Source organism: Urocampus carinirostris, chromosome 12 (assembly GCF_059441175.1).
Source record: "Urocampus carinirostris isolate Australia breed hairy pipefish chromosome 12, RoL_Ucar_1.0, whole genome shotgun sequence".
Lineage (NCBI taxonomy): Eukaryota > Metazoa > Chordata > Actinopteri > Syngnathiformes > Syngnathidae > Urocampus > Urocampus carinirostris.
In genome coordinates this window covers 11,433,213-11,447,089 of record NC_142360.1, presented here as the reverse complement: position 1 = coordinate 11,447,089, position 13,877 = coordinate 11,433,213, and the positions used below count along the sequence as shown (strand labels likewise).

General features: G+C 39.3%; 1 protein-coding gene across 4 annotated transcripts in view; it reads left to right on the top strand.

Annotated features, from left to right (window-relative positions):
* Window positions 1–3,862: 3,862 nt before the first annotated feature.
* Window positions 3,863–13,877, top strand: part of reps2 (RALBP1 associated Eps domain containing 2) — a 35,978-nt gene continuing 25,963 nt past the window's right edge. For 2 of the 4 annotated variants that reach the window (XM_088350288.1, XM_088350289.1), the window contains exons 1-2: window positions 3,864–4,173; window positions 13,299–13,422. In XM_088350288.1, the coding sequence (XP_088206414.1) occupies window positions 3,967–4,173; window positions 13,299–13,422 (331 nt within the window). In that variant the 5' untranslated portion in view covers window positions 3,864–3,966. Of the gene's footprint in view, window positions 4,174–13,298; window positions 13,423–13,877 lie in introns of all 4 variants that reach the window. The other 2 variants (XM_088350287.1, XM_088350290.1) reach the window with 2 other exon arrangements.

Sequence of the window (13,877 nt, the reverse complement as noted above, 5' to 3'; positions counted from 1 at the left end):
GCAAAGGTGAACTACTTTGGCCGGGAAATTGCCGTGCAAAGCTGTGCCAAATGGGATGCGCGCTTTCGGTTAATCATCCATTACACCACCGGTTAATTGTTGAAAGGCCATTGAGGCCTGAAGCTGAAAAGATCAGTAAATACCTGGGACAAAAATAACTCCGATTGGAGGAAAAACAAGGAAAGATAACAATTTGTATCAATTCGATTTAACATTTCTGGTCAACAAATGAGCCGTTTTTCGTTAAAAACATTTAAGTTAAAGTGAAACTGTCGTATTTGACCACAAGATGTCACTGTGTTGTGTAGTGCAACCAAAGAAGAGTACTGTAGTCCCTTGGTTATTACGGTTAGTGAGAGCCCTGACCAATGTTCCCTCTAATTTTCCACGGGTATGAGCGTTCACTCAAAGTCGGTGAGCAACAGCAATCCCAAGTGTGGCAACTAAGTCATTATCAAACATGTCCAAAACTTGACATCACGTTACATTTGGCTGAGTTTCCGGCAATGCAAAAAAAAATTCACTTTTGAATTAATTGACTAATGTATTATAGGGCCTACAAACGTCATTTGTTTTTCCAACAATTCTTTCACAAGATTTCCATTTCTTTTTTTCCTGGTATTTTTGGTTGCATAATACTAACATTTTAGGGGCCTTATTTAGTCAGTTGCACGATACACATATGTATTTAATCGCATTTTTGAGTGGAAGTACAATGTTGGCAACAAGATTGACTTGGTATAATTGGAAATTATTTGAATGCAAGACAAACTTTTTCTTCTTTGTCCCTGTTTTTTTTTCTAATTTTATTTAATTCCTTTAAAAAAAATCTCATTGTGTTTATTTTTTCCTGGCTGTTACTTTTTCTTTTTGTTCTCTATTTACTTTTTTACTTATTTTCTTTCTTTTCTTTTTTTCTGGCTTTTTTTCTGAAATGTTCCTTCTTTTTTTCTCTTCCTTTTGTTTCTTTTTCCTCAGCTTTACACTACTTCTTCATTTCGGTATTGTTTTCTTTTTTTCTATTCCCGCTTCCTTTAAGTCATTCTGTGCATAACTTTACATAATATTTGGTCATATAGGGATGAAAGAAGCAAAAACAACCTGAAGAGCCATTTACGACCCGAAAGAGCCGGTTCCTTTGAGTGAGCTGAGCCGGAGAAGCCGGTTCTATAACAACTACTGACTTTAGTCAACTTTGTTCTACTTCGACCTTGACTTCAAAATATTGCATTTAGAACACAACGTCAGGGGAACCCTTGAATTTTTACCTTCATGCACTGTAATTTTGACTTAATTCGCTTTTTTCGATTTCGCTTTTTTTTTTGTATTTTGAGCCCTCAGTTTCCCAATAAAACAGTTAACCGGCGAGATACTATGTAGACTAGACTACGCGACAATAGAATGAGTAATATAAATTGTCACGAAAATTAATTTGAACATATTTACATGGGGTGAGAGTATGGCAATATTCTTGCTACTCATGACATTGTCATTTTTGGCATTTCATATCACTCAGTTGAAAAAGAACAACATTTCGTGCGGGTCGAGTACCCGAGTAGGAGCAAACCAATTTCAAAAGGCTGTCATATTGTCATTCGAGCCATTGTGAGGCTGTTAATCATTGTCAACAAATGAAAGAGGCCACATTTGCGTCCAACAAACATAACAACAAAACAGCAAAACGGGCTTCCTTCTTGCGTACACATGGTACATCTTTTCTCTCATTACTTGTTTTTATAGCAGCCAGATTGTGCAAGACGACCACTATAAAATCATATTTACAATCAAGCTGACACCCGCTTAAACTTTGAGATCCCTCGTGACCAAAAACAATAAACAGCAATGAATAGTGTCTAGTGTTTTTCCATTCGATTTTAGTGAAGTCAGTGACATCATAAGTAAGTTATTGTCGAAATAAAAGGAGGACGGGCCTGCAGTTTCTTCACTGAACGCATGAGAGCAGCAGTCTTTTACAGAAGACTCAGGACAAAATCATCATCACATCCATATGCCTTTGGCCTTTATCAGTTGCAGATTCTGATGATGCACAATTTAAGGGACAATGTGTATATTTAGTGCCTCCTAGTGGTTGAAAAAACTTTAATTCAGTAAAAAAAAAAAACATTGATTTGAATACTGGGCACAAATACATAAACGTTTATACCAATAAGTTCTATTAAATAATCATAAATCGACAACTTATATTTCTCTTACATGGTGTAATCCCTACCTAAGGTCGCTGCCATATTTGTCTTGCAACTTGCTGCTTCGCTGTGCTCAAATAATACACACTTAGGCCTTACGCATAAATCATCATTTAAAGTGGAGGATAATTCTATTTTTTGTGTGAGTATCCAAAAAGAGAAAATAAAATACAGTGCTTTTGTTATGATAGATTAATTAATTAATTGATTGGTTGATTGATTGATTCATCCATTCATTCATTCAATCATTGATCCATTTGATAGCTAATCTGTTAGAAAGTAAAATGCATGAATTGTTATGTAACATTTGAGTGCTTTGGTCATGTTTTGGTAAACACTCCGATTTTTTAAAGGGACATTGTGTATAATTTTAGCACCTAGCATTAAAAAATAATAATAATTCTAATCATAATAATAAAAGATACAAATAGTAAGCAAAGTTACATGAAATATCGTAGTAACGTGCATTTTTAGAAATATTCTTAGGTCTGGAAATTTAGATTTTTTTCTACATAATATGAGGTTCACCTGTAGAAGCTAACATGATGGTCCAGGACATTTTGCCTCTACTGGTAGCCCCCAAAACTGAAAACCTTAAAAAAAACCTTGGCCAGAAAATGAGAAGCAAGATGGTGCGGTTTGGTCTCTGAGTCTTGGCAGATTTTTTTCTTGCAACTTTGGTTGCACTCATCAATACAGCAACATGTAAGGGTTAAACGTAACATAGTGTCTTTTTAAACCAGGGGTCCCAAACTTTCTGCCCAGGGGCCATTTCCGGACCCTGGGATGATATTTTTAGGCCCCCACCTTGATATGGATTTTTGTATATTCAACTCACTCAAGTTATGGGTTCATTCATTACTAGTTTATTCTCACAGGATTTTCTCCATTGCAGAATTTTAAAATGTTGGAATTGTTGGCATTTTCTATCTTCATTACCACCACAATTTTTTTTTTTTTCCTTTATAATTCCGTTCGTTTAATCCAAGTTGGTGTGCATCATCATCTACTTCCCAATTTGAAATGAAGTAAGTCCATCTATTTTCTGCACCGCTTATCCTCACTCGCAGGGGTGCTGGAGCCCATCCCAGCTATCCTCGGGCAGAGGGAAGGGGACACCCTGAACTGGTTGCCAGCCAGTTGCAGGGCACACAGGGACAGAAAACCATTCACTCGGCCATTCACACCTAGGGACAATGTGAACTAGCTATTTACCCTGACATGCATGTTTTTGGAATGTGGGAGGAAACCTAGAGGAAAACCTACACAAGCACGGGGAGAACATGCAAACTCCACACGGGGAGGCTGCTGTAGTCGGTATTGAATCCTAGACCTCTGCACCATGGAGTTGCGAGCCAACCACCCATTCACCATTCTGCCCATGGAGTAATTCATTTTATTAAATGATTCCATCGTCCTTTTTTTGAAGATCTTATTATTGTGTGTAAACAAGAAAAAAAATCTTTGATAACAGTAGAATTCCTTGACTGGATATTTTCTTGTGGAAAGGCTGTTTTGGCCTAATCTCACCCAGACCTGAACTCCAACGTCCCCCAAATAAATGAAGTTCCACACCCCCCGGATTACAAAATCGGTCTAAGAACAAAAAAATGGGTTGCAGCGTCCCCTGCGGCTGTAGTGGGGCACTGCAGCTTTATTTCATCATGCTGGCCAACAGGCGGTGATTGATCGTCAGCTTGACTTGTATGCAGCATGAAGTCTCGGTTGTAGCCCGGCTGTGTTGGTGGTCAGGAGCCGGCAAATGGAGCAGGAAGGCGGCGGCTGGGACGACGGTCCAGTGGCTGCAGCGGTATTTACCGGAGGCGTGATTCCGGTGCAAGAGCACGAACAACGGTTCTATTCGAGTCTGCACGGGCTGTGCCTGGATCCCTCCAGGAAGCAGCTATCCTCCTCCAAGGTAGCAGAACTCTTCAAGGCGTCCCAGCTGCCTCCAGACGTGCTGCACAAGGTGAGCTCGCATTTGGAGGGTGGTGGGGGGGGGGGGGGGGGGGGGGGGGACCTCCGTGCAGAGAGGCACTCCTCAAACCTCAAAAACGGCGCTTCCAACCGCTTACCTTGAAGAAAAATGGTAACTCGGATATTCTGCAAAAAGGTTCTGTTAGAAGCATTGTAGTGAAATTATTAGGAAAATATTCTTTGGACAATTCCTACTTTATATATTGTGTTTATTACTTTAAAGGCGGGGTGCGTGGTTTGAGGTGTCCCTGAAAAGTTGAGGGGTAAATATTTTCTCGATTATTTATGTGTTAACAATGCCAAAACTGGGCTCCTTATGCTTCATTTTCCACTGTGCCTCTCTACTTTTATCTTACTTTCAGCAAAGTTGTTCGGGGCAGAACCCATTAGGCAGGAGGAATAAGGGGTAGGGAGGATGCTGGAGTGTCAAGTCATGATCATCCCTGAAAATGGTGAAAGTAAACAAATGTGCTTCAAATACAGTTTAAAAGCCAACTCAAACCCGCCAAAAGATGTATAGTTTATTCGAGCGGGTCTTAGAAATGCACGTTCTTGCATGTTAACGAGATGACTGTGGCTGCAATGATGACACAAGACTCCCAAAGCGACCCAACTCCACACAGTGTTCACCTAATGCTTTTATCAATCCAACAATTTCCATGTGTGTACTTCAAACAATATATCGCAAAAATATATTCAGTCCCATTGTAATTGTAAAATTTTCATGTGTCACTCCATATATCCGGTCAGGGTTGTATATTTCTTTATTTGTCACCTGTTATTTCAGTCATATCTCCATACCTGGCAACTTAAGCCAATAACTCCCTCATAATGATTGCAATTACCCTTATTGAGCGATATTAAACGTTACAAACACAACGCGGCACCTTTTTACTCACAGCAAGCCAGATTATGTAGAATACTGCGAGATTATTAGCAATCTACGATGACGTTGGCTTCTGCTACTAGTGACCGATACAATCCAGTTTGCAGCCTAAATGGGCAAAGCAGTATCAGTTGAAAAAACATATATATCATTTTTTTCTAATTTGCCGTAAATCGTATAAGACACGAGAAAAATGTATAAATTAATAGATTGGTAACTTCTTTATCTTTTTTTTAGATATCGTTAATTAACTTCTTCATTTATTCATTTATTAGGTCATAATGATTTGACTTTTTAATTTATAAATTTATTCAGTCGATATTATTTAGGTTCTCCATCGTTTCAGTTGAGTTTTATTTTGTAGCTCGAAAAGGGATGTTTAAATGGAAAAAATTCCCCTTACACTTTATTTATGTTTCATTTCCCTCAAAGCTTAGATTTTTCGGATAACGATATCAATGAAAGAGTGTTTGACCGCCATTTGCTATTTCCTTAAAGTTTCGTTTTGACTCATGGACTATTCTTTCAGTATAAAAGTAATTGACAGCCATTTTGAATGTGCACTCACACACACTTACAGCCGTTGTTCTGTACCTCATTTGTGCCCAGAATATTCTGCTATAAAAACATCAACTTGATTTGCCTTAAAACTTAGATATAAATGCACACACGGGGTAAGGTAAAAGCGGATTCCTCTTCATAACATAAATGTTAGATATTCATTTCCCCTCAATACCAATTCATAAATAAACCATCCAAATCTATGGCAAAAGTTTAAAGGGCCAGTGTGTGTGATATTTTTGCACCATGAGATGGAAAAAAAAACGTTAATTTCAATATTGTTTCCCCTAAAGTATATTCTATCACCGCAACAGATATAGTATAATAAAAGGTTAAGCAAAATCACATTTTATTATACTAGCTGACTTCTACTACAGAATCTTCAAGAAGAACATTTGCCCCCAAAATAAAGTGTTGCCTGCATGAGTTTTTTTTGTGCCTGCAGGTGATCTTGATCACCACATTTTCTCTCCCTTTTTCTTTGCTCTTGCTAGCTTGTACTAGTTCCCACTGCAAGCCGATCTGGTTAGCTTTCCCAGCTAAATCTTCTATGCTGCTTCAGCTAATCTCTCAACAGAGTTCTTTTCAGCCTTTCGTGCTCACCACGCAAGGTAGCTTAAGCTAAATGTGATGTTTGATCACTGTATTTGGTTATACCTTTTATCACGCACCATAAAACAGCTTAGAATTGCTATCAGGCTAGCCATTGTACAGAGTGTTTGAAAACATTTTATAGCTTTTGAGATGTAGATATCAGAGAAAGTACATGAAAAGACAAATTAACTTAAGGGTAATAATTTTGAAGATCCTAAGGTTTATGATTCGAAATAGGAGTGAAAAATCCAAAAGCATGTGGATTATGTGAATGATTTCACAAATATTCAGTACGTTGGTAATCCAGCGCTTTCCAAACATGCTAGAGCATATCTTGGTTAACAGTCTGTACCAGGTTACTTTTTTCATTATATATAAAGACTATATGCTTGTGGGTTAGTACAGGGAAATGCATTCATTTATAATAGTTAATTACTTATATTCATTCCATGTCCCAAAAGCTAGTTTTTGTAGCCGGGGATCGGCACCCCAAGGACCCTGTCGGTCGTGGTGAAGAGGAAGCTGAGCCGAAAGGCAAAGCTCTCGATTTACTGGTCGATCTACATTTCTATCTTCACCTGTGGTCATGAACTGTGGGTTATGACAGATAGAATATGATCTCTGATACAAGTGGCTGAAATGAGTTTCCTCCGCAGGGTTGCTGGGCTCTCCCTTAGATATAAGGTGAGGAGTTCAGTCATCCGGGACGGACTCAATGTAGAGCCACTGCTCCTCCGCATGGAGAGGAGCCAGTTCACGTGGCTCGGCCATCTGATAAGAATGTCTCTTGGGCGCCTCCCTTGGGAGGTGTTCCGGGCATGTCCCCCCAGGCAGGAGGCCCCGGGCACGACAAGACACGCTGGAGAGACTATGTCTCTAGGCTGGTCTGGGAGCGCCTCAGGAACCAAGCAGATGAGCTGGATGAAGTGGCTGGGGATAAAGAGTTCTGGGCTTCCCAGCTGTCGCTCTCGCAACCCAATCCCAGAATAAGTGGAAGATAATGGATGGATGGATGGATGGATACTTATATTCAAATTATACCACATGTTTCGAAACACTGTATTTTGTTAATACAGTATACTCATTTTTTTAAACTAAATTCCTCTGATTGTATTTTTGACTGATTGGTAGCATTTTTTTTCTCATAAAGGCTTTGCTAGGTGAAGCGTGTCGTCACTGTTTTTGGAGTTTTTTAGCTAAGGCATCAGGATGCATGAACACATTTGTACGCTATTATGTCGTTAGGCTTCCTCCTGCACGGTATTTTGGCACGGAGCTTATGCGGCTTCCTTCCTGCTTTCTGCAGTCCGAAAGTTGATTGACAGCGGGCCAGTCGGGCCTCAGACAGGAAGCGTGCTACTTGACTCTTGCTCTCCCAATTGCAAATGCGGCTTTTCCGTCACAGTTTTTCCATTTTGGCGACCTGCACGATGACTTTAAAGTGACTGTTTGTATTATTTGACCACTGGATGTCGTATTGAGTAGCGCAATCAAAAACAGGTGGAAAATCACAAGAGGAATACAAACTACGGAGACTCAAAGTGACCATACTGCACCATTTTCTTCTCCTTTACTGGGCCGCCCTTTCAAACGGTTTGGGGATTTGGGGGCTACCCATAGCAGCAAGATGGCAGACTGACAGATTCATTAATGCAACATTCTTCTTGCAAGTTTTTACAATTACATGTTTATATAATAGTTAATGTATTTTCGCCTATCTTTAAATCTATTTTTTTTAGTGGAAGGAATTAATAAATCTTTTCAGCACTGAGAGGCACTAAACCAGGGGTTTAACTCATTTATTTCGGCGGCCACGTTGTAAATTAACGTCATAAAAAGATTGCCTTACCCGAAAGGCTACGGGTCTTTTGGTAGGCAAACAATTAAATTATGATTCAGGGTTGTAAAATTTGATTATAAAACAATTATTGAGCTTCTTTGTCCTCAATATCGTTTTCCTTCACTAAGATTTAACGTTGTGTAGTTTTTATAAACGTGCATTAGAAAAAAAATAAAAAAGCAAAACAACAATTGAATTAATTTCCCTTTAATTTTGATTTAACTGGAAAGTGATAAAAATATCACACAAATACTTATTTAATTGATTTGATTTAATGATTTAAAAGTCATTCGGCTTTTCATTTCTTCATTATAATATTCGCCTGAATATGGTAACTTCGGTGTTGGATTTAAATGAAGGAATGAATGAATAGATGAATAAATAAATTAATGAATGATGGTTTCGAACATGATAAAACTGTCACGGTTGCCATGGCGCACAATTGGCCCCACTGTGCTGCAGCTGCGGCTCGTTGACAGATTGGCTTCCCTTCTATTTAAGCTCAGTGCTCTCACTCACCCATGGTCAGTCCGTCAACGAACCTCTGCTCCCGCAAGACGTGGGTTTTGTCTCTGTCCGGTTCCCTGTTGGTATTTCCTGTCCGGTATTGTTCCTGTCTATTTTGTCCTGTTTAATATTGGTCTCCAGTTTTGATATCAACCCTGTCTTTTCAGTCCTGTCCGGTATCGACCCCATCTGTGTGATATCTGCTCGTGCAATTGGTATCGATCTTGTCGGCCTTTGGCTTCCTGTCATTCCATGCCAGACTGTTGCCTTACGTCTTCCGCCCAATGATCGCCGGATCACTGGCGTTTGGGTTAACCTGCATGACTGCCCCATTTTCCGTAAAATAAAAGGTTGTGTGAGAAACATCACGCATTTGGGTTCTCCTCCAGTTCCGGTCCAAGTAAAAAAAAAAAAACAAAAACCATGTTGATGTTTATGTCCGAAAAATAATAGGAAGACGCATATACCTATTTAATCCTTTCCCCAGACTTTCCTAACAATTGTGTCTTACAGCTAGATCTCTTGTGTACCGTATTTATATGTAACAAACACCTCATGAATATACATATTTACATTAGTTCTGTGGATGCAGAGTCACTTCATCATCATTGTCATCACCATTACTATTTTTACCTTTATCAATATCATCCTTGCTGTCTCCATACATTTTCAGCATACTATAGTATTATAGTAACTATAATTTTCAACGTGTGTGTTGTCCATCATACAAAGTATATTTGGACCTGCTGATGTAGGGCGTGCACCCCCAGGTAGCAGGGCCACCCATTGCTAAGCGTCCTGATCTGTTCATTAAAAAGATAAGGCATGGGAGCTTGAGCCAGATGCCTCCAGCATCAAGCTCCCACTTGTCTGCCCTAACTATGATATGTTCAGAACATGTCTGTTTTGTATTCTTATGTGATTATATAACCCTTTATTTAGGTTTTGTTTGGTTTTCACCATCATCACCAACATTTTGAGTCACCTCATTGTTTTGTTTATAAACGAGATAAACCAATACATTGGTGATCATAGTGAAAAGCAAACAATTAACAATTCATATCTATACAAAGGCGCTAATGCTTCCTTAAATTTCAGCAAAGACACCCACGAAGGTTTTTTTTTTTAATGTCCTTTTTTTTTACATTTTTCGTATTGACTCTTATTTGAAGTAAAACAACAACAGAATGGGGTTCTTCAACGTTATCTTGTTGATTAATGGTAGTCAACAAATAGAGTTTTAAGAATGGCACATAGATTTTGTGACATCTTATGGACATATTTTAAACTGAAAGTCATTGTTCGATGCTTATGTTTCTCTTGGGCTTCTCTCAGAATTGTTTTGTCGACAACATAATAAAGTTTGACATACATGTGTTAAATTTTACACACCATTTAGCGGTCAATTTTTTTCAGTTAATTTCAATCCATTTCCCAATTTTGCACAAGACAAAAATGACGGTCCACTGCTTATTCTGCATAGAATTAAGCAATTCTGATACAATTCGAAGTCTCCGTCGCATGATTTAAAGCACCACCCCGGATTTGGGCATCATGACCTGTTGTGTAAATCCAGTCTTAAAGTCTTCAGCGACAAATCCCACTTCCCGAATCACATTCCAGTTGAGAGGATGAACTTTATTAACCTTTCATGAGCGGACATAATGAAGTTATTGTGACCCTGTAGCCGGACAGAGCAGTGGCTTGGTGGGCTCCATGTTGTCTGTATCCTAATCATGTTAGAAAACAGGTTGTGGAAATTGTTTTTGTTGATGGCGTTAGCTCTGGTAATAGCTTGGTCTTCAGGTAAAAAGTGTTGTGTTTCAAATGAAAATTACACTAGTGCCTCTGTAAGTTATATCATACGCAGCGGCAATTATTAAATAATGGTAATGTTTTTTTAAATAGATTATACAGATCGTTTGTAACATTAGTCGTTCTTTTTTAAATTCTCATATTATAATATTATCAAATTTTAAAAGAAAACTATTACGGATTTGGGTGAACTTCTTTGATGTCCGTTTAAAAATGACAATGTTTTTTTTCTCCTTTTTGTTAATTTTTCCTGTATTGTGTCGTGCAACTGAAAAGTAAAAAAACAAGGGAAATACAAAAAACTCAAAAGTGACCAAGCGGCACCATTTGTCTTTTCATTTTTTGGTCTTTCGTGAATTTTTTGGTCTTTAAGATGGCGGACAATCATGTCAGCTCCCTCTAGGTGAGTCTCAAGTTATCTAAAATAAAATAGTAATTCCTCAATCTACTCGTTTATTATAAAATGCAGATTTGTGTGATAGTTTATGTATTTTTTGCATAGTATTCAAATCAATCAGCTCTTTAATGTATTATGGTTTTTATTAAACACTTGCGAGTGCTTAATAAGGGCTGCAGTAGCTCAGGAGGTAGAGCGGTCGTCTTGGGATCAAGGGATCCCAGTTCGAATCCCGGCTTGTCCGTGTTACATGTCGAAGTGTCCTTGGGTAAGACACTGAACCCCTAATACCCCCAATAAGCAGGTTAGCGCCTTACATGGCTGCAAGGCCGCTATTGGGAAATGTGGAGCACATTGTAAAGCGCTTTGGGAAGTCATTGACTTGAAAAGCGCTATATAAATGCAGATCATTTCATTTCATTTCAAAATACAGAATGTCCCTTTATTATCTGTCTGAAAATCACAAGGTTTTCTTTTTTTTCTTCCAAAATTGAATTCTTCAGAAAAGTATAATTTGAAAATCACAATTTGAGAATCTTAAAATTCCACCATGTCTTTTAATTTGTGATGTTTGATTTGGCGCCAACCGACTGTCCTGTCAATCCCCTGTTGTCAGTCCGTCTGCGAATCTCCGTGTATACTAGGCAAGCCTTTTTTTGACCCTAACTCACGCCTGTCCTGTTTTTTTGCTCCTGTTTGTCTCCCGCTACGACAGGGGTCTAACGCGGTCCTGGAGAGCCGCACGTCCTGCATGTTTTGGAGATTTCTCTGCTCCAACACAGGTGACCCCAATTTTCAGCTTGTTAGCAGGCTTTGTGAGAGCTTCATAACAACCCAGGTGATTTGAATCACCTGTATTGGAGGAGAGAAACCACCAAAACATGCAGGACGTGCGGCTCTCCAGGACCCGGTTAACCACCCCTGCGCTACGACCTGTTTTGATCCCGACCACGTCTGCTCTCCCGTCTCGACTTACGACCCGTTTTTGATCCCGACCACGTCTGCTCTCTCGTCCTGACTTACAACTTGTTTCCGACCCCTACCACGTCTTGCTCTCCCAGTCCTGGCTACCGACCAGTTTTCCGCGTATGTACTGGGAGGTCATGCATCCAAGTGTTAAGTACTCACCAAAAAAAAAAATCAAATTCAACCCCCTAAGGCAGCAAGTTCACGTATGACGGAAAACACACACCACATCGCAGTCAATTGTCACCATAAGCACCAATGAGAATTATTACTATTATAGTAGATACTGTTCGTATATAGCAGGGGTCGGGAACCTATGGCTCGCGAGCCATATATGGCTCTTTCTATGAGTATCTGTGGCTCAGAGACCAATTTGATTGCATGCAAAATTTCTCCATCTTGTTCAAAACCGAAGGTGTCTATCCTAATCAGGTACACGTAAAGCCAAACAAAAGCTAAAATTAAAGGTAACACTTCGCAGTATATATAGGGCACGTTTTTCACTACAATTTACAGTCAAGGTGTCACACAAAAAAAGCGGAAAAAAAAAACTCGTTTTGGCTGTACAACGCTAAAGAATCCTTTATTTAAAAGTTCACTAAATAATCTGTGTTCAGTGTTCAGATACTTTATGATGAATCCACAGAACTGTAAATACGCCAAAACACCGGAAGAGAACTTAGTCATTTGATTGGGTGAGTGGGAGGGATGGGTGGAGCTATGCAAAATGTACAAGCATTCCCTCCCATCTCTCGCCAAAGGTAAGCACATAAGGCTCCCTATTCTCAGAATGTTGTGACGTTTTTACAAAATAAATGCTTGCATCTGGTTTTGAAACCAATATGTATGAAAAAAAAGGTCAAAAGGAGTTTAACCGATCTTGAGTAATTGCAAGAAAGAGACAAGTTTAAAGTGGTCTGTTTGTTGAATTTGGGACAGGGGCTCTGGCATTATTCTCTTTTCATAATTTTTATCAAATCATCAAAAATAAATGTGCTGAAGACAGCTTTTGTCTGGGGCGCCGGTTTAGCAATTTAGTAAATTTGTCTCATAATTTATGGTGTGGCTCTTTCCCAAAATAAAATTAATATTTTTTGCTTTTATGGCTCTTTGAGTCAAAAAGGTTCCCGACCCCTGGTATATAGTATGCTGAGAATGGATGGAGACAGTAATTGTAATGACGGTGAAGGTGGTGTCGGCTATTATAATGATGATAATGACGGAGTGACTGTGTATCCACAAAACTTATGTAAATATGTATATTTCTGAGGTGATTGTTATATGTAAATAGACAGTAAAAGACACAATTATTAAGGATGTGGGGTAGGATCAAATAAGCATATGCTTTTTCCTATTCCTTTTTGACATTGTTTTTGTTTTTTGACTTTTTTTTTTTTGTTTTGTTTTCTCGTGTTGGAACTAAAGTTTCATTCATTCATTTGAAAAAAAATGCATAGAAATTGCAATACTGGTCTGGAAAATCGCAATTAGGTTTTTAACAAAACCGTGCATCCCTAGCTAGTAACGTGGATTTTTTCGTCTTGTTGGCAGGTGACGGAAGTGTGTGGCGCCAAGCGTGCCGGCTATTTCGGCACCGCTCAGTTCTACACGGCGCTCAAGCTGCTGGCCGCAGCCCAGGCTGGTCTACCCGTCCACCTGCGTAGCACGGCCACCAGTAAGTCTTTTTGGTAGATCAAGAGATTACTTACTACTTTAAGCATAATCTGGAGGCGGAACCTGGTTACACAACTTAGAGGCGCTCCGGTTGATCAGGGCTGTCACCAATTAGTTTAAAAACGCAATTGAAGGCATTGGTTGGCCAGTCACACTTCAACTTCAAATTTACTGTCAGCTATACTATCTGAACAACATACAGCACAGATGAATTTACTTCTTCTTCCCCACATGCAAATATACAATAGATTCAGCACAATACAAATAAAAAGTAGCAGCAAGGTCAAATAAAGGGAAAAGCATGCGTTTAAGAACATATAATGTTTCGAATAGAATGTAGAGATCCCTCGGTTCCATCCATCCATCCATTATCTGCACCGCTTATCCTCAGTAGGGTCGCGGGGGTGCTGGAGCCAATCCCAGCTATCTTCGGGCAGTGGGCAGGGGACACCCTGA